Consider the following 22,010-nt stretch of genomic DNA (forward strand, 5'->3'; position numbering starts at 1 on the left):
CCAGAGTAGAGACACATCAGTGTAATATTGCTCCTCAGTACCTGCTGCTGTTTGGAGCTACACTACATGTTTTATTCGTAATGGCACATTTCTGGGGTGTAAAATAATATTCAGTAGTGCTAACAAACAAGGGATGTTTATTACTATTATTGATATTACAGGATCACCCTGTATGCTTTAAATATACACTCTGGTTGCATATTTTCCTATTTTCTGAGAGCTGAGAAGTATTTTCGGAGCTGATTACACTCAATAACCATGCTGTGACAACACAAAGGAGTTCATCGAATTGAGCTGTCTAAAAGTGGAACATTTTCTCAAACATCAAGTCTGCTCACCTAAGCGAGAGTCATGCTCAAGTCAAGCTGTGTTCAAACGACCTGCAGAAAACGAAGACTTTGAATGTTCCACGCACCATCATTTCCACCACAAACCCATTTCCGTTCCGGTTTTAAACCGTGTGATCTAAGACTGCATAGACGTTGAAAGTTAGATGGGCACAAAACTGAGTTGCTCTGCTGCCTGGGCTCAGGACTGTTGGGAAGTCTTTTGTTTTGCTGGCAGTATCTCCTGTCAGACTTTGGTGGGAGTATAATTCCACTTTGAACCAATGGTCTGCTTTTTCTGGTTTTACTGGTTTCTGCAGCATCACAGAATGCCCCAGCTAACTTCCACTTTCTTTTGCGGGTACAGTAAGTTTATTGTCACACTTCACAGGTCCGGTACAGAAACCCCAGGGTGAGGGTGTGCTCTTTGAGTCTCCATTTCAAACTCAATTGGAGTTTCACAACCATATTTTTAAAATGTTGTTTTCTCTCTTTCTCTTCAGCTCCTAACACTTAAATCTTTTTTTCCAGCTCAGTAAGTGTAGGTTGCCTTGGCATGATACATTTCTATTACAGTGCACAATTTTGTATTGTATCAGTATGGCACACAGTAGTGTTTCCTGCAGAACTGTGTTAAGTAGCAGACAGCTACGTACTCAGCTGCTGGGCTCTATTAACCAGGTCAGTCAAGCTGAAAAAGCCCAAATAAATAAATAAATGAATACAAAAGAGAAAACAAGCTCTCAGCTCTGAGATTGACTGTGCAGGTCGGCCTGGTTTGGTGTGCTGAGCAGGTAGGCAGTCCTGAGCAGGAGAAGAATTAGCAGGAGAAAAAGAGGAGAGAAGAATGAAAAAGAACTTCCTTACATACACACGGGCCATGGTGTCCTCCAATGAAAAATAAAGACAGAATATCAACACAGGTCCAGTCCAACACCTGTAGAATGTACCCATCTGTATTGCTAGTTGTCTGACTATCTAGCTATTGCTCCAGGTAATATAACATGTTAGTTTGATTAAGGGGTATTGCAAGGCTGGGTATTTTATCAGGAACTTCTAATCCTTCTTATAGAGGACAGGGACGATGTCTGGAGGAACAGGAAATCAGTGACTTATTCCTCAATGCTCAGGGACGCACCGGAGATGGCGTGTAATTGATATGGTTCAAAGACATGATTCATTGTCAATGCTGTAATAAAAATATGTTTGGGCCTCAAGGGCAAACTTAATTATAATAATCACCACCATCATAATAACAATAATAACAGAAATAATTCTGACTATTTCAGCCAATGCAGCCAAAGACAGGTTGGGTATTTTAAATGATAATTTCTGTAAAAAAAAAGTAGATGAAAGTTACTTCAAAATTGGAGGTGTAGATTTCTGGTTATGGTAAATCAGTAAAGGAAGAGAGAGGGCCACAGGCAATATATTCCCTTAGATATATCGGAATAGAGTTACTAAGACTACATAGTCTTTAGCGTGAAATGACTTTCCCTGATTAGTCTTTATTTCAAATCAATATCCTCCAGCAGGTAAGCTAAAATCTGTAGCCCTCCATACTAGTTTCCTGGTTTATTATTTTAAACAGTAAATAGAAGAAGAGGAAGCCAAGAGGATAGCACTGGTAATAAAACCACCTGATCTGGGTGCTTTAGGAAACAAACTCTCTTGTGAACAGAAAGCTTTTCATCTGAGTACTGGAATAAAAAGGATTTCTGTATAAATGGTAATCTGTTTTTTAAATAAGCTTTAGGCAATCAGTTCAGATTTATTTTTTTAATTAATTAAACGTCTTGCAGAGGAATAACATGCCCATACAACACCCTCCTGTCTGACGGAGGATAAAAGCCTCAGCGCTAATGAAAAGATGACAAAAAAACCCAGACCCTGAGGGCCAGGAGGGCTTCTGTTTATCACCTTACCCTCTCTCAATTAGAAATGGCATAGTTGAACTAATTACCGACTTAATTTGGGCCGAAGTGATCTATTTTATCCCCCTGGCTATTAAACAGATGATGATTTAAAGATCTCTGGATGATACCCAAGACTGTGGACTTCTAGTGTTACAGACCGTTGCTCCTAACTGTTTGTTAGGGTGAAATACTCAACGACTCTGAGCTGGGATAGTGACAGAATTTGGGGAGAGAAGATGGGAGATACTCATTACCTTGAGGTTTTAACATCCCAAAGCTTAACTTGACCTGAACGTAAAACTGATTCACAGAGAGGGAGAGAGGGAGAAAAGTCCTTTCTGCTGCTTTGGTTCCTATGCAAGCCTTAAATGAATAATACATATCGAGCAGATCATGTGTGTGTGTCTCTATGGGATCTTGAAATCCCCCCATTAGAGAGTTTTAAAGATGTAGCAACAGGATGTGAGCAAAAACAAAAATAATATCATAAAAAATCCAAAAAAGACTCGGGCAAAGTCCCTGAGCAAAGTTTCAGTTTGTCTTGGAGCAGCTTAAAACCTCTTTACTGAACACCTTTGATAGCACTTAACAATAGATTCACTGTCCTACAGCCACAACACCTCATTGACCTCCTGACAGATTTATAAACTCCTTATTTACTAAACCTACACACCGGTGATTATATTTTAATTGTTTTTGTTGTTGCAATTTTAATTTATTTCTTATTTTAATGTACTCAACCAGCCTTCACTTATTGATTTCCATGTCCTTGTGATATGAGACCCGTTATACACCCACACCCTCATTTTAATTTTGCCTCTTTGACATCCTCAGTTTTATCCCCCTCATGATTTATATGGGTGTAGTACAAGTGTTAATTGAAAAGCTACTTGGCTCCAAGCTATTGTTTACAGGGCAATGACAAATGTAATTGCACTTTGCCTGGTTGCGGAGAGGCATTGTCGGCGATCAGTGATGGGTCAGTGCATTGGCCATTTATTAGGAAAGGCTGTCTATGCAGACTTCAGTTCAGAGCAATGTCACTTAGGGTGACATTATTATGATCTCTCGGCTGCGGTGATCACAACCCCTGTGATGAATCTCCAGCTGCCATTAGCCCAGCCTTGAGTTGTCCTCAGCATCATCCGAGCAACGATATGAGCAACGTGTTTAGGTGCACCAAGGCAGTGTGAATTGGCGAGTGTGCATTAGTGTTTTTAATTGGATCCTACCCCTGTGATCTCAGCGCCGAAATAATTGCAGACTCAGTCATACACACACAAATCTCATCATCACCATCAGCCCATATTGATCCACTGTTGGATGGAGGCCTCCCAAAGATGTTTCCACTTGCTTCAATCTACAGCTTCCCTTTTCCATGTCATGCCTACAAAGTTTATTATTTCACCTTCCCATCTTCAATGTGGTCATCTTCTAGGTGTTTTTTCATCTCTTGGGATCCTTTCCATAGCTTTGATCTGTTCTTCTTGCCACGTGTTCAGTCCATTTGCCATCTTACCATGTTCACTCTTTCAGTGATGTCATGTTTTGTTTTTTATTCTATCTCTTCTCTCTTCTTTTTATTATATACATTCATCTATCGGCAGTTTCTGTAACATTTTTTAATTCAGAGACCAGCTTTCACAGCTCCATATTCTAAGCAATCCCCAATTGAGTCGCCAGCACCCCGCTACCCATGAATTCTCTAATTGGCAAGAGATCTTTCACCTGATGAACTTCCATCAGCAATGGTTGCTTAAATACTGGAAAAATAAAAATACAAAAAAGACCATATGCAACACTCAAAGCACTGTACTTCATTTACATATTAAAAGTCATTTTTCTGTGTTTTTATGTCCAACAGTGCTACACAGTGCTGAAGATAAGGTCTGAAAGTTTACTTTTGGTCTTTTCCTGATTGGTGTTCTAGTTGAATTTTGTAAACATAGATTAAATCTGTTCTTTTAGTGATTTATTTATTTACACATTTAATATGAATACGTAGAATTATTGTACATAAAAGATCCAGCACTGAGTGGTTAGAGGGGTTAAACCATGGCCCTGTCAGGCACTTTCAACTAAATTGACACTGTATCACTGAACCAATGATGTCGCATTGGATTCAGCTGGGCGAGCCCTAAATAGGCTCCTCCATTGTGGGTTTTATTTTTTATCACCCCTGTTCGAGAGCTAACCACTTTAGAAGCTTCTCCACATTTCATCGATGCCAAGAGCTTTTAACATTAAATGCTGACCAACGCTGCTTCCATTGCCGCAATTTAGCTAATTAGCTAATTGGAAAACAGCGCAGAGAATGAGTGGGAAAAGAAGCAACTACGCACGCCCAGATTAACAGCTGTGGGGTTCAACGATTATCTTTTATGACAAAAGCACAACTTTGCAAGATCTGCATAGTATATATCTCATGCCACCTATTTTAAGATATATTCCACTGATTACATTTCGAGTTATTCTAACGATTGCATTGATCTTTCTGCCGTTTGCAGCACACTGACATTACATCACATCACAGCAAAGATGTCAAAATAACAAAACCTATGTATTAGGTTACGTATATTTATCCATAAAGTTTAACGCTGACATAAACCCTTATAGCCAGCCCTTGGTCCTCCTTGCACACCGTAAAGCCCTGCAACATTACATTTGAATTAAAATAGAGCATTTAATTGTCACTCGAATGCTATATGCACGTCAAATCTCAAAACTCAGAACGAAGCTAGATTAGGATACATATATTTTTAATTCGCAATTTTGTAAACGGTTGACGAAATGCAAGTCTAAACAAAAACCCATGACCATTTATCCGTGTCATTTTAATTCAATATGGTTTTCTGTTAGCTAAACACAGCCCCTCCGTGGAGAAACGTATTTTACTGCAGACAGACAAAACAGATTATATAGCATATACTCAGACTGTGGTAAAGATAAACGGTAAAACATACCGAATATATTTTTAAAACACGGAAATAGTAACACTAAAGGAATAAGAAGAGCTACTGTAAGATGATCAATTATGACCAGTCTTTGCTCATGTATGACTGGTAACACTAGGGACGGATTAAGTGCAAAGTACACCATGACTTCTAAAGGCTCCTATGTATATTATCATATAATAAAATATATAATACAGTGACTTCAGAACCACCCATGCATCACTGCTATCCAGCACCACCCAGACCATAACATGCACTACTGCCCATCAGCACATTATTGTACTGACACCTCTACATAACGAAATGCATCAAAGTTCTCATTAGCAAGAATAATAAATTATAATAATAGTGCTAATAAAAAATGTACTGTTAAAAGGATGCGAGGATAGCAGCCACGGATGCACCACTAGAGGCACTCAAACATAGTGCAGGAGAGAAGCGCCTATTAACTAGACGGGGGGGAGCAGAAGGAGCAGGAGCTGAAGTCCGTACAGAAATGTGCACAGCGCTTTCCCATTGCCATGCATGTAGACTTGCTGCCGGTGGGTTGCGCGACACACGCCAGCAGCAGCCGCTGAAGCCGAGCCGGGCCGGTACCGGGTCCGGGGACGCTGCTGCCGCTGCCACCGCGGTGCTTTCCATAGACACGGACGGGCTGCACACAGGAACCGGGACCGACACTCCGCAATCCAGCGCGGCGAGCAAGACACCATGGCCAAAGAAGCAACAGGAAAAGGTAAGAAGCTGGTTGGTTTGTTTGTTTGTTTGTTTGTTTGTTGTTGTTATGAAACGAAAAAAACAAACAAACCAATGCACACACATGTTTGGCTTGTGTGTGTGTTAACAGGTAGCTCTCGCCCATCACCTAACGTGTCCAGCCCGGACTGGCACTCCTGCTCCGCTCTGCGCAGGCAGACTGTTGGAATGCGCGGAGTCCTGCACAGGCAGGGCAGGGGCTGCTTTGGTGTCCGTTGCTGCGTTTTGACAGAAAACACCTTTTTTCCGTGCTGTGGGTACTTTGCATTGGCAGTCTGACGGGGGCTGCTGCACACAACCTGTTCTGGACGTGCAGTCAGCACAGGCGCATTGCCAGGGTTGATACATCTAACTCCTGTGCCTAGGTACTGCACTTATTTGGTCACAATTGGCTTATGCGTGTTTGTAGTTATTTGAGTATTGTGTTGCCACTGGGGGGGGGGGGGGACACAGTCTGCGGGTAGCCGTCAATACACTTTCGTTTCCTGGCTAAGTAGAGCTGCTGTCAACATACAGATCAGCCTTGTGCGTAAATACAAACACACACCCACACTGGCTCTGTAAACGCAGGCTCGCATATACAGGCTTTTCAAGTGCCTTCTTGTATGATGAGCGACTCTTAAATAACATTTTCCTACACGTTGCATAATCACCTCCGGGCAGAAAGAGACGCACACACACACACACACACACACACACACAGACAGACAGACAGACACACATGCGTGTCCGTGCCAGAGATGAGTGGTGAGAGGAACGGCAGCGGGGGTGCCCCCAACTTCTGCACAAAGATGGGCATGGCCTTTATAGCAGACCAGTCCGTCTTCACAGACACCTAGACAGACGGCAGGGGTTATGTCCCGTCTTGATGCTCAAGTGGGCTTTATATAAACGAAGGCAAGGTCACTCAAACGCGTGGTTGTTAATTTGGTGGTGCGGTGGAGGCTGTGCACCTACGGAAATACAGATGTAAACCGCCTCCCCCGTTTCCGCTGGATAAACTAACACGATCAGAGAGAAAAACAGAGAGAAAAAGGTATTTTGTGTGCATTTTCAGTTTGGTGCCCCTGCGTTAGTCACCCACAGCTCAGTTGCAGCTGGCGGAGCACCGGGTACACATCTGTGCAATTCCAGCACTTTAGTGTCACACTGATCAAGACAGTCTAGTACAATTTAAGACATACTTTCTTGCACAGAGATTATTATTACTGGAGCACAATCTTTATTTTTATAAACAAACACATTTGTAACAGTTTATTTAATTGTTCTGTTTATTTGTATGTTTATTTCAGTGCAAATAATTACTAAAATGTCTTAATTGAATTCCACGGTTTTCCATTTGAGTGGTGATTAAAGAAGCTGCTTAATACTTCATTACAAACTTGAATATTTTCATTTTTGCTTGGTTTCAATTGGATTTATATTGGAGGCAATAAAGCAGAGCCCAGAACTGCTTGATTGAATCCTGTGGAGTTTGAAAAGAGGATGTTTTATTTCCTGTGATCGCCTTCTGTAGGATTTATACTGTGAATATGCTCTAAAAGCCAGCCTTGCATCCTTTCCACTTCCTCTATATATTAAATGTCATCATTAAAGGCAGGCAAAAGTCAGTGCTTCAGGTAAAATGTCACCAACAATGTGTAATGTCAAGGTTAGCTACCCGTTCAAGAAAATAAGCCTTCATAAACAGTTCCAAGATGCCTTGGGGCTGCTGATGAGGCTTAAGACAGGTGAGCAGCCTTGGGATTGTGGGGCTCCTCCATTGTGAGTTTGTCTTTGCTGTGTTGATTGTGTTGTCAGAGCTACAGTGTGCGAAGTGTGGAAGACCCGAGGGCAGAAGTCCTAGGTGCAGAAAGGCCCGTGGGGTCTCGTTAAACGGGGAACTGGGACAGATGAACTTTTAAGTCCTGTGAATGGTACGGTTTGCTGTAAGCCACTGTCATTCTAACAAATGACTGGATTTCCCAGAAAGCACTGTGGCCTGGCTCCTAGCCTCGAACCATTTTATACTCAACTGCAAGGGCTGGGAACTTTGTCACAAGAGCAACACTTCCTTAGGTGTGTTCAGGAGGAATTGAAACCTGCAGCATCTGCAATACAAGGTGTAAATTACTGCTGCGCAATCTCCCATTACTTAATTAAAAAACAACAACTAAACAAAACAAAAAGTGTTGATGCGCACTTTGCGATTACCCCAGGCTGTAATTCTCTTGAAATGAAATTGGAGCACTGTGTCCCCTCCGTTTCTATCTGCTTAGTTTCCCAAAGCTTGCTTTCCAAATAAAACAAAAAAAAACAACTGACTGCTAAATGCGTTGTTATCCACGTCAGTCAGAACTAGTTCTCCAAACTTTGCTCGGGTGTTTGGGTGAGAGCGCTGCCTGCAGCTCAAAGTCGCTACGCTGAGAGCAGGGCGTCAGATGCGCTTGCTCAGTCAATGACACTTGAGTCTGCCACTTCCCACGATTTTGGTCCACGATTATCCTATCATCAACCTGCTCGTAAGCGATTTAAGTAACATCTCTGCTCTCAAAACACACTAAGTTAACCTGTGGCACTGTGGCTGACCTATTCTATTTTCAGTCGGACGTCAAAGCCAGTCAATTAATCAGCCGATCGGCCGATATTTATAAACAGGAAGATCAAACGGATCCTCTTCCCCTCCTGTTTATTTATGTATGATCACATGTGGGTTGATTTGTTCTACTGCCATAACAGACTCCCACTCTCGGTGACAGAAAGAGGTGCTGGAGAACAATGCACTCCCAATGCAGAGAATAATAACATAGAACACATGTCTGGCTCCAGCTCAAGCCAGCAGCATGAATAAAACATGTGGCTCCTGGAACAACTGTACTCTTCCCCTCAGGGTGGCTCGGAGCTGCGGGGCCTGTGTGCAGGAAGTCCTTGTAGAACATGCAAGTGACACGAAGAAGACCTTTCGAACTGGCTTTCTCCAGGCCGGCATATGACACTTCTCCACACACCGCGAGTCAGAATAAAAGCTTCTCACAGTCTTATGCTAGAGAGGTTTAATGCAGTTCGAGGCTATCCCTGACCGCGGTTCTGTGTCTGTGTAAAGATCTGAAAAAGGAGCTACTTTTTTTCAAGCCACGGCCCCATCTGCCTGCTGGTGAGGCCAGCTCTGCACAGGTGACCTCAAGTATAGACCCATTGCCTTTCAGCAGCTCCTTACTTCATTTAATTGAGTGGATTAGCAAGCGGTTAAATAAGTCAGGAGCCGCCACAGAGTGTGCCCGGCCGAGAATCCTGGTGCGGTGTATCAAGTTTCCCCATGAATTGCTGCGAAGCTCAAAGCCGCGCTGATACGGGCTGAGTAGCGGTGGCTTTTATCTTTGTGCCGCTGCTCTTTATTAATTGCCGCATTTCAGATTTGCATTTCTGCACCTTAAGAGGATTTTTTTATCTTAGCGTTTGGACGAAGAGGAGGCCTCCTGCAGCGCGGCAGTCAGGCAGAAGGAGCCAAAACCCCTCACAATGGTGAAAATGGATTATCGGTTTTGGCATCTTGGCCAAACAAATTCCCACAATACTCTTAAGAACATAAGAATATATGAAAGTTTACAAATGAGAGGAGGATCCAAGGATCCTCTGTTCCAGGGTGAAAAGGTTCAGTTCCTCAGTCTCTCAGTAGGACATTCCCTTCAGACCTGGAATAAGTCTGGTTGCTCTCCTCTGAACTGCCTCTAGAGCAGCGATATCTTTCTTGAAGTGTGGAGCCCAGAACTGTCCACAGTATCCAGATGAGCTCTAACTAGTGCAGTACAGTCTGAACATTACTGCCCTTGTTCTCAACTCTACACTTTTGACAATATACCCTAGCATTGTGTTTGCCTTTTTTATTGCTTCCCCACATTGTTTGGATGGAGAAAGTGAGGAGTCCACATAGACTATTTGTTCTTTCTCATGCGTTACTTCATCTAGTTATATTCCTCCCATAGTGGACATAATTATAGTGGACATTTTTGTTACCTGCATGTATTACCTTGCACTTGTCCACATTGAATTTCATCTGCCAGGTGTCGGCCCACAACTGAATATTATCTAAGTCCCTTTGAATAGCCTGTGCTGCTGAGATTGTATCTGCTGAGCCACCTGTTTTAGTATCATCTGCAAATTCTTATTATCGGAGTTGTGCTCTAGACACTCCGCAAATAACAAAGAAACGTAATGTTGCGCAAGCTGTGGATGAAACGGTTGTGCCAGTGAAGTGGGGTGCATTGAGAACAGCATGCCGTTACAGGCTGGCATTATACCCAGAGAACAGCTTTCCCGCAGTCTTGTTGGGCATCGGCCTGTAGGCAGTGTGTCGCATGTGTCCATTTCCATGGAATCGACGAGACACTGGCCCAGCCGCCATGGTCCACTGTACCTAGCCTAGTAAGTTGGGCTATCAACCCAGACCTGACCCTATTTACTCTAACATCCCGGTCTCATGACCTTTTAGTCGGCGACTTGAGATTAGCCAAGAGCTTAAGATGGCAGAATTGAACTCGTATAGGGAAAAGGGGGAAGAGAGCCTTCTTTATATGTACATATTTATATGTAACATGTTGGTTTGTCCCCAGGCCTCGGAGATTCCTTGCTGTTGTGCACGTTGCTTCCAATATTGTAGGGCAGTCAGGCATGAAGGGGATATTTGGTTATCAAAACATAAAAAAAAAAGAAACACGCCAATCTTTCTGTAGGATGTGTAACCAGTTATTACAGTTATTATTTACCTTCGACGACACACCCACACTCCAGTCCCCTAGCAGTGTGTGCTGTGCTGGTATAGGGGCCAGTCTGTATGTGCTGAGCTGGACACACGCTTTGCTGCCCACGTCTTACAGGTCAGCATCTCGGCCAGTCAAGGCACAGGCAGCTATATTTGTCTCCTCTCAATGGTGTGAAAATAATTGGTTAAAATGGGGAAATTGCATCTCGGCAACAAGAATGATGTGGAGCATAACAGAGAAAAAGAAATGTTTATGAATTCAAGGGGTCTGTGCACTTGGCATCTGGCATTGTTATAATTATTTCCCTTCTTGCTAATTTAATAATAATTTCAAAAAGAAACGCGACCGAGGATAAGTCATTTCTGAATAAAATATGAGTTGTTTTTTGGGGATTCAGAGAGATGGGACTGTAGATTTATTAATTCATGCATTTATTTTGAAAAGGATGAAAAATAAATGGCTGCAAGCATTTTTTTATTTTCAGTTAAAATAAAAAATGTTGGGAGATAGACAATACAAATTGAAAAGATAGAATAATCAGATGTCTCGCCCAGAGAAACATGTGGGGCCCCTCGCCAATTTCTGTCTCTCTTTATTTTTTTGCATCTAAATTAATTGGAAAATTAGCATGGCACACTCCAGGAGAATAATTGATTGCATTCCATTTTTGGCCACAGTGTTCCAATAAAAACACAACCCACTTAACATAGGAGCTGCAACAGAAGAGAACGAAATTGTTTTTTAAGAAGAAAAAAAATCGTACTTATTGAAATCAAATGAACAGATCACAGATTTATTGGTACCAATCTCTCGAGCCGGGCTGTGGTATTTGTTATCCGTCAGCCTTTTCTGAGATCTATGAAATGAAAAATTATATGAGAGAGAGAGAGACAGAGAGAGAGAGAGAGGCTTTAGACCAGAGTTTTTTATATTCTATGTTCTGCCGGGCCAATAATATTCCCTTGGAGACCCAGAGACTATTCCCTAAGCTGCCTCTATATGCACTTAATATTTAGCATTCATATTATGATTGTTTTTTCTTTTAAACCACACGCTTTGAGATTATCAGGACATTACCAGTAAATTGACGTGTTTCCATATTTTAAGTGAGTAAAAGTAATGTCGGCTATGTGGCTCTGTGGCCTGCCAAAGAAATCGAATACAGACGTGACCCTTTGCATTATTTTTGTACGGTTTGCCCTAAATGGAAACGCAGGGTTCTCCACAGTGTGCGCAGTACAGAAAGGATTTCACTGTCTGGAGTTGGAGAGACTCCAGTAATGGCATCCTGTGAAAACACACCCTTAACATGGTATTCTCAAGCAGACTGTTTACTGCTTCCCTGACACACAACAGACACCCTGCTTTCTCCCCTTAGTGGTCTTGTCAAACAAATAAATCAGGAATCAATGATTAAATGATATATATACACTGTGTAGGCTCTACTATGGGTGTGCGTATACCAGCACAAACAAGTTTAAAGGGGATTTAAAACAAGCAAAAGCAATGCGGAAATTGTGTTCTGGCTGCTGCTTGGCGTAGCTCCCACTACCTGTCCTGCTGCCCCAGGTCTCCGGTATAAAATGGTTAAGCTGCTTTGCCTCACACAATCCTGCCAGGAGGAGCAATTGAACATAAACTATGTGACTGTTTCCACAGCACCGGGGGCCTCTGTGTGAAGGCCGTATAAGAGCCTAGTGAAAACTGTTATTGAAATGTTTGGCTGTTGTTATTATTTAACTGACAACAGGCAATTATTTGGGGCCCCTTTGAGGTGGTGAAACGAGGCTTGATTGGCTTTCCCTCTCTCTCTCTCTCGGTCGGTCTTTCTCCCACTCTCCCTGTTCCTGTAAGTGCTCTCTCTCTCCCTGGCAGACAGTTCTTCGAGGGCTATAACGCAGGATGCCACCAGTGAGAGCGATCCTGCCTTTGCATGCTTTGGATTGACAGGATTAGCCCTTACAGACGAGGGCCCGGTAAGGAGGAAAGCAGAGAGGCCGTGGAGGTTAGAGCTGAGGACCTGTGATAGAGACGACGTAGTTCAGAAAGTCGGGCAGAATCGTTCACGCCCCCTGGCCAGGTTGGAGCTGAGAGACGGAGAGTGAAGGTGGCAGCTGAGTTGTCACTGAAAGCAAAGTCCCGGGGTAGGTGGGGTTCAGTATTGTCTCAGGTTTACACCTCGGGGAGCTGGAGAGTCAGTCTTTCCGAGTGGTTTGAAAGTGGTTATCACCCAAGCAACTTGTTCACCACAAAATGGGGCTTGTTAAGGCATGAACAGGAATCTGGAAACACTGCCTTAATCATGACCTCAACTACAGTACATTACATTCCAGTCAAAGAGAAACAAAGCATGAGGTTCTTGAATGAACCAACTGTATTTTGTTTGTGGTTTATTTGATTTGTTTTCCACTTGGCTTTATTGTAGTCTGTTACTGTATTTTTTGTCATGCTTGTCTCCTAGTACTCTCTCACTCTTTACAGGCATGTAGGGTGTTGTAGTATGATTTGCCATCACCCCAGTAGTTCCCAAAGGTCAGTCTTTAAGAAAACAAACAGAAATATATATATATATATTTTATGTTTACAAAACACTAGTGGTAAGGATAGATGCATGCAGATATTTTGTGTCTAAAAATCATCATCTGAAAGTTTTTATTAGGAAGGTAACAATGTGGATGTGCAAATTCATACGTCTTCGTTAGGATGTCTTTGGGGTACCTGCCTAATTCAACCAGTGTGCCCTGAAATGGAATAGGTTCGGTCTGTGTCTGTGTGTCCAAACAACACGAACCCAGGCCCGTGGGTCCCGCTGTTCCTACCGCTGACCTTCCTTTGGCACCGCTGTTGGAGAGCAGGCAATTCGTCGATCACTTCGAGTTATTGTTATGGCTCCCCTCTCGGTCTTAATTACATCTGCCACTAGACGCATTCTCCTCTCTCCTGCACCCCCCTGCTTGGCAGCGCAATAATCAGCCCCTCTGGGATTTACACATGTCAGCCACTGCCTGTTACGTTAATGCAGTTGTCTGCTGAGGAAAAGATCGCTGCAGTGCAAATGCAACATTTCCCCGTGTTGGGGTGCGAGGTAGAGGGATATCATTTTGCTCATGATGGCAAGCATATTTATGGGAAGAGGGATCACTGGAGACCTGGCTGCTTGGCTGAATGACTGTTTTCCTGTTTCTGTACAATGCCTTCTCATTGCAGTTCCTGTTGAAAACCCCGACCACATCTGTAGGTTGATAGTAGTGGGCTAGTGTTCAGTTCAGTCCTAGGTGACTCCTCTGTGAAGACCCTGTCTCCCGCCATCTGTTTACTTTGTTTTGCTCAACAGGATGATATCCTTTCTAAGTTTGCTTTTGGTCCAAAAAGATAACAGCTGCCTTTTCTGTTACTCAAGGAGGCTCATCATGTAGAAACACCAGACTCTTCCAGACCTCCACCTCTTCACAGATGGTAGCAGTTCGTGGGGAAAAAATACATTAAAAACTTCCTTTCCTTGCATTTTCTTGCACTATCTATAATCTGGGTGCGTGACCAGGTTCTTGATAAACTGTTTCAAGTGTGGAATAAAAAGTGAGGCGATCCAGCTCTTAAGTCTGACCTGAACAGGACATCTGCATGCACTGGTATCATTTTCAAATATATAGCTGCCTGAAGCAAGACCAGGGCTAATTAGAAATGTAAGTTTTAGCCTTGGCAGGACATGGTGTTGCTGCCCCACTCGTCATGAATACCAATGGATACCTCATTTTATTCCAATGTGAGTTAATGACTGAGTGGTTAAACAAACCAGTCGTTTCGCAGTTTTTTTTTTAAGGTTTAAGGAATCTCATTCTTGTTATTTGCAAGCCTCTCTTACACGGCCCCTTTTAACACGTTCCTCCGCACAGATTCTGGCAAGCAGCAGGAAGGTCTTTGAAACCTTGCTCATCTGGAGGTAGGAAATGAATTAATAAATGAAGCACGAGTTTGTTTACCTACGATGCAAATCCCCCCCCCCACACACACACACACACACAGATCCGCTGTAAATTACCAGGGCTTTGATGGGGAATGGTGCCTGAGTTTTGTATGTAGCGCACGTACGTTAATATACCACACACTGAGGAAAACGAGCTCTGTAAAAGTCAGTGTAGACATAAAGAAATCCAGTCACAATCTTTGACTCAAGACCTTTTCAGTTCTTCTGCTACTTGTTGTTAATAAACGCCAACATAGAGATGACAAAACCCAGTAGAATTGAGGATGCTTTGTAAGGTTTCCAGTTATGATCTTGCTGTGACGTATAAACATTGATACTGTGCATGTTTATATATGTACAGCTGTAAGAGATGGTATTCACATCCTTCTTTTGAAAGTTATTTTTCATTACAGTTAATAAATCTTGTTCATTCAACTTTTTCTCTCCTAGAAATCAATGAAGTAGAAGTATAATATTTACAGACCCCCTGTCAGACAGACCCCTCAGATCAGTCAGCAGTCCTCTCTGTGAAGATATCATTGATTAGTATAGTTAAATGAACAATGTGTATTCACCTAACTGAATCGCAGAATAAGATTGTTTGAAATGGAGCATGTGAATACTTTCTACAAAGACTGTATGGGTGCTAATGGATAACAGGTGAACTCCCCGCAGTGTCCGTGTCTTGCAGGATGCATAGGGGACATGACATTGGGTAAACAGTGCAGTCCCAGTTCTAGTGGAGGCAGATGTTTGAGAGGGAAATGGGAGAGAGCAGATGGGTCATCAATCCAGGAAACACTAAGGGAAAAGCAGGGCAAATCGGTGGAAAACGGCACACTGTTTTTCAGAAAGTTGATGGTGCAAAGAATTTCTAAATGCATCCTTCCGTAAACTCTCCATTTTGCTTAAACTGCCCTTTCAATCCAGCTCCTGAATGCTCCTGGGGACAGGAACGGGCCGGGGGTCTTTCCCTGCCTGCTGAGCTCTGTAGTCTGTGGATCTCCTCGTCAAAGCCCATGACAACTGGAACCTGCTTAACTCCTTTTGAGTTGTACTTAAAAACCTATTGATTTTCAAAAGCTGTTAATTAGTCAACGTATCGGCCTTTTCCTCTGCCAGAATAACAGTTTTGTACAGGGATTTGGGTCCGGTTCCTCATTAAGCCCTTTAGGAATGTGTATTTGCAGTGTATTGTATTGTGTTGCGTTGCATTGTATTGTATTATGTTGCGCTGTATTGTATTGCCATGTGCTGCAGGCCTGGTTGCTCCGGTCTTTGTAAGGCAGACCTTGGGATACCTAAATCATCCCTAGTGTTACAAAGGGTGACCACTGTCACTTTTGTGGGCTGCCATTTTGAAGGATTTAGAAATATAGGCAAGGCCTGGGTATTAAGGTAGAAATGGAAACTGACACGGAAGCATTACATTCTTTCCATCTGTTCACATTTCCCCCTGTAACATGACTCCTCTATATTTACACACACACACCTATCTATATATCTTTGAAAAAATAAATACCATAGATGACAATTATGTGCTTGGACTGATAAAATGCTTTTTAATGTGAGTCCAGTGTTTGTATAGCTTTTCACGCATTTTAGGGTGTGATAGGACGGTGGGTGAAATGTAATCAGTTTGTATTTGAAAATGATTGAAGTAAAGGGTCTGTCTATCTGTCTGTTCATCCGTCCATAAATCGTTCTATCTCTGTGACCACCCATCGCTGTTAAACGTGTGTGTTTTCCGCTCCACTCACGTTGGCTTTTCCCGTCCTGTCCTCTGTGCTTCGTCTCGGCCTGGGCAAGATGTCTCTTTTTATTCCGTCCAGAGCGCTTCACAATGGCAGTTCGTGGAGGTTAATATTTCAATTCTTACAAAATTATTGTTACTTGCCTTGTTTGCATAATGATCTGGCTTGGACCGGGAGCTAAAAATAGCCTCTGTACGAGAGGCAGATATTGTCAGCGGGCCCTAGCACTCCCTCTCGACAGTATTAATGGGCTTCCTGCAAATGGAATTGTTGGCTGCTTTGTTCGCTAATAATGTTCATTTTTAAATGTATTAACATAAGTATTTATCTGGAAATAGGCCTATATGTTTGTATACTTTACATGACAATAAACATGAATGCTAACTAATACGACCTGGTGAGATTTATAAGCTATAAAATAACCTTTAGCTGAAGCAAGAGAGAAATTTAGTGTAGTGTGTTCAGTAGCTCAGTGTCCCAGTGTGTTCAGTAGCTCAGTGTCCCAGTGCGGTCAGTAGCTCAATGTCCTAGTGTGTTCAGTAGCTCAGTGTCATAGTGCGGTCAGTAGCTCATTGTCCCAGTGTGTTCAGTAGCTCAGTGTCCCAGTGTGTTCAGTAGCTCAGTGTCCCAGTGCGGTCAGTAGCTCATTGTCACAGTGTGTTCAGTAGCTCAGTGTCCCAGTGTGTTCAGTAGCTCAGTGTCCCAGTGCGGTCAGTAGCTCATTGTCACAGTGTGTTCAGTAGCTCAGTGTCATAGTGTGTTCAGCAGCTCAGTGTCAGTGCTGGGCTGCAGTGTGGTCAGATTTTTGATTAGCCCTCTTATTTGGTCCTCCCCTCTACTGAACACACTAGTATTCAGCTGTTGTTCTCTGGATAGTTTTCTTTTTCAAGGTTTTCCTGAAATGAAAAATTGCTCTCCGCGTTTTCAAAGAGCTATTGGCAATAATTGGTAATTTCCATCTAATGAGATCATCTACAGTCATTCACTTTCGAACATGTGTGTATAGAGACGGTAACTGCGGAAACTTTCCAATGAAGTGGAACCGCTTTGTCGAGAATGTGTGTGATGGGAGTAGGTTTTTAATAAAAACTGTCGAAGCCTGAGTTAATAGACTAGTTCAGGCAAATGGAATTGGGAAGAAAAAAAAAAGGAGATCAAAAATAAACACAGAATGGATAGCGATGACTTCTGAAGTATTTAAGCTTCCCCGGTTCTGATGTGCTAACCAGATACAGTATCTACAACAGTCTGGTTACGCACAAGAGTAATGACACTGCTGTAATTCCTTAGGAAAGGCGGATTATAGTTTACAAGGCAGATGAAAATCCTGTCTTGAAGGACATCGTGATTTCTTTGGAAATGGGGAATGGCTGGCTGTGTTGCTTCTTTTTATGTAGCTTCTTTTCAAGGGGAACTCCCTCCCCTAGTGGCCCTGCAGCTTGCCCATAAGAGCAGGGGACAACCTGACAGTGAACGTGAAGACAGCTATTAGATCCCATTCCTGAGCTGCATCTAATATATGTGCGTTGGAACCGGCCTATGGCTGTCCGTACTTAGTCCTGTCTTCACATTTGGAAGCCAGTTGAGCGAAGCGTGGGGGGCAGGCTAATGTGTTGGAGAGCAGAAGCAAAATGAATCTGGCAAAGAAAGAGAATCTCTGTCATGTGGTCTCCGATTTTAAAGAAGTAAAAGGGTTCAGCTGAGCTTGACAGCAGGTCTTCTAAAATGGGGAAGGATGAGAAGTGGGTGGCAGAAGTGATTGTTAAAGACTGATTTATATTTTTAAAGTGCAGAAAGCGGATATACGCACAATAGTTTTGGAATTAACCATCTGAAAGGTTTTTTTTTGTGTGAGTTGAAATAAAAGGAAACGTTAAGAAATTTGCAATCAGCTTGCTATTTTTACCCTCCTCAGACACAGTCAGGCACTTGTCAAGTGGTTTTAGATTTTTGGCGGTGTTCATTTTGAGGGATGTTCGAGGTGCTGGGCGGACAGCGACTGGACGTTGATGTTCTGGGTGGGTCTTAAGAACGGGGAATGGGCAGCTGGCCTGCTTTGTTTCCCACACCCACCCCATGCTCACCGTGTTGATGTTGGCCCAGCCATCACTGCTGCTGCATCCGGGATTGTTGAGCGTTTACCTCGACTGGCAGGGTTCCACTGAGGCCTGGGGTTAAAGTTCTGCATTTGATTATACTGAAATCCACTGAGGTGTGTAATCCAATCCCCAATAGAGCCTAATGTGTCCCAGCGCTGTCACTGTGCAAAACGGGGAGATCGATGTGCATTTTGTCCTAGTGCTGCCCTTTAGGACCGGGCACATTATCGGTGTTTGCCTGGAATAAATTGTGAACTTCTGTGCTGAAAACTAGACTGAGCAACGAAGTTAATGGAATTTATGTAGTGGAACTGACCCACAGAACTCTGTATGTTCTGACTGACCGAAATATTGTTCTGCGCAGTGCCTATTGGGAGTCAACCAGCACTGTGGATCAAACTTCCCAGTCCCTCTGCGTCCCTCTGCGTCCCTCTGTGTCCCTCGGCATCCCCGGCCAGCCTCCCTGTGCCACTCCTCTCTGGGATCCCCTGCAGCAGACACGCAAATTGGTGATTTGGTGAACAGGGCCATTAAATCGTCTCCATTCGCGAAGACAAGGGGCTAATCGGCCTCATCCTGAGCAGAATAAAACATCACCCCTCGGCTCCAGGGACTGCCTGCTTACGCACAAACTCTCGGATCTCGTCAGAGCCAGCTCAGCCCTGCTCTGCTGTGGCACTGCAGCTCCGCGTTCGCACGGCTCCCCGTCATCATCGATGAGTGCCTGTGTGTGGGTGTGCGTGTGGGATACATTATACATTTGTGTGTGTGTGTGTGTGCTTTTGTGTGATAGTTGGTGTCATTTAACTGCCATTTAAGTGGGTCCACCAATCTTACATGCATGACACTAAGGATGATTATATAATTAGTATTACAAAAAGCTATCAGTGGAAGAATGTCACTTTTTTTCTCCCCTTCAAAGCCCATTAGTGCTCATAATAACATGCTATATTTACAGATCTGAATTCCTCTATTCCTGCAAAGGGATGTGGTGTAATACTTTAAAGGCCATACATAAATGCTACTACAAATCCAGCACATCAGAGTTTACATGCTGTCTAGTATAGCTGATTTTTAAGTAGCCCCATAAGATTTACTTGTCTGGAACGGCGGGTTTTAAAACCTTTGCAGTCTAGAGAGCATAGCCAAGCTTGAGTGCGGTGAAGCATGGAGAAAATTAAAACTTTTTACAAAACCCATTTACCATGGTAAAGGCTTTTACAGGCTGTTGGGAGGTGTGACGTTGTGGAGAACAGTGTGATGATCGGGGCCGGCTCTGTACCTGTGATAGAATATACCCAGAGGAGCGCGGGCCGACTGCAGCTGCAGTAATTGATTCTAATTGCAGGTTGTAATGAGGCGTAATTAAAAAAAAAAGATTATTAGTGAGCATAACCACTTCTGTAAAAAGCCTAGACTCTCATGCCGTCATTGCCTGTGTGGTACTTTGGCAGAAAAAACTAAATCGGCTCCACGTGTGCTCATGATTGTGTTCTGATTATATTCCAAATGTGCTTTCAGGGGTCCGGTCTCTACTGACTGGTGTGGAATAGACAGGGAGTGTGCTGCAGTGGCAGAGTTTGGGGAGGGTGTAGGGAGGCGAAGCAATGGATTGTTTGTGCCCTGTATTTATTCGTACTGTGGGCGGGATTAGGGTCCGCCCCTCTCCCCAAATAATAGTTAGTATATGTTAGGTGGGAGTTTGTCTATCAGCCTGGCGATTTTTGTGTTGGTTTCAAATATGTCTTATGCAGGAGAATGTGCTTCATTTTGCATTCACCAGTGGAGGGATTTGTGCATTTCTGGAGATACACGCAGCCTAGTGGTCCAGATTGGAACTAAACTTTGACCTGCCTGCTAATTGAAAACTACAGACCTGTTCTCTGTGGCGGCTTAATTTTTAATTTTAATTAATGCTTCTTTCTTCTACTCACACATATACAAGTTCATATTTGTGGTTTGCAATTAGCAGGTAGGTCAAAGTTTTAATTCAATTTGGCCTTGTACAAGTCCCTTGTATACCTGCGGGTGTAAGAACAGCATTTTTTTTTGTTTCTCAAAGTGGGAATGGGAATGTGGAAGGAAGCTGAATGGTTATATTTTATAGCCTTGGTTTGGATGTGGACCCTAACCTGGGGAAAAAGTTCACAGGAGGGTTGTTCCTTGTGTCACCATACTGTGGGGCAGGATCAGGGTTTCTGCTCCGTAGGGAAGAGTGCCACCTACTGGTCCACAAGCAGTATTTCTAGCTGATTATCATTAGTCTACCTCAGGTCCAACATCACTGAGCATCTGACAAAATCAGGCTTCAGGCTGTCTCAGCTGTTGGGGTTTGTTGCATGAATTTGTGTTTTGCCTGGCCTACACAATCTCCTGTCTCTGTCTTACTCTCTCCCAGCCCCCCACCACCTCCCATGCACGTACTCTCCCTCCCTCTAGCTCTCTCCTGTGTCGCCTCCCTCCACCCCTCTCTCTCGGCAGCCCTCTCACTCGCGCACACTCCCAGACACATGCCGGCGTACACGGCATGTCTTTGCTCAGGCTGACAGAACAGCCTCCTAGCGCACCTGCTATTTTTGGCTCTATTGAATATTCCGCCGGTTTATTGCAAGCGGTGACAAAGCGGGTTACTTTGTATTCCGCGGCATGTGCGGCCGAGTTCAAGCCAAACGGACCTGCTATTTTAAAACTTCTGTCAATTTTTCTCTCTCTCTCCACAGAACTCCCATGTTTTCTCCAGCACTCAATCATATTCACAGTCTTTTATGGCTTTTTTTAACATTTATTTTAAAGATTTGATATTCTTAGAGGTGCACTGGGGGAGGGATATAGTAATAGAGCATTACACATCTTAAAAACCAATCCCTTTTTCTCCGTCTCCAGTGGGAATGCTGGTGAGGGTAATACCTCCATTAACATACCTGTCTGCACCCACTTAAATAAATTACTTTTAAATGAAAGTAGAAAACAGAAATTCTAATGACTAGGCATTGGTATGTTTTCTAAAAAAAAATTCTCTAGTGTAAAATTTACTCCTCTCAACAACACTCCAGCTCATTTTTCTAAAAGGGTTTTAAATGTGTTCATCATGTCAAAGACAACATTATCTCTGTCTAGAATTTTTGTGTGTTGAAGAAACGTGAATAAAATTTTGCTCAAGCGGAAAAAGCTTTACAAGTCTTCCCTTATAAAAAAAAATCACAACATTGTACATTTACAGTAAAGTGTAGGCAAGAAAAGTGAAAACGCAGTATAGTAAGTATAGTAAACCCTGAAACCCAGGATGGGAAAAATGGGAAAAAAGGCAGATTACAATGTAAATTTTCAGCAGTGAACGCTCATAAGGGAACGTGAAACTCATTGAAAACTCATCTCAGTGAAACTCATCTCGTTTCAAGCAATGCCCTTTTGATGACCTGTAACAACATAACTGGAAGTGTTACGTTTGAAAATAAATTCCTCGGCTGGGATGTAAACTGCCAAACTCTGTCCTCAGTCCCTC

At 43.1% G+C, this 22,010-nt stretch overlaps 1 protein-coding gene across 2 annotated transcripts in view; it reads left to right on the forward strand.

The window, feature by feature from the left end:
* Positions 1 to 5,660: 5,660 nt before the first annotated feature.
* LOC136718512 (membrane-associated phosphatidylinositol transfer protein 3) overlaps positions 5,661 to 22,010 on the forward strand; it is a 78,639-nt gene continuing 62,289 nt past the window's right edge. For both annotated transcript variants that reach the window (XM_066696267.1, XM_066696268.1), the window contains exon 1: positions 5,661 to 5,932. In XM_066696267.1, the coding sequence (XP_066552364.1) occupies positions 5,908 to 5,932 (25 nt within the window). In that variant the 5' untranslated portion in view covers positions 5,661 to 5,907. The remainder of the gene's footprint in view (positions 5,933 to 22,010) is intronic.

The sequence above is a fragment of the Amia ocellicauda genome, chromosome 22 (assembly GCF_036373705.1).
Source record: "Amia ocellicauda isolate fAmiCal2 chromosome 22, fAmiCal2.hap1, whole genome shotgun sequence".
NCBI lineage: Eukaryota > Metazoa > Chordata > Actinopteri > Amiiformes > Amiidae > Amia > Amia ocellicauda.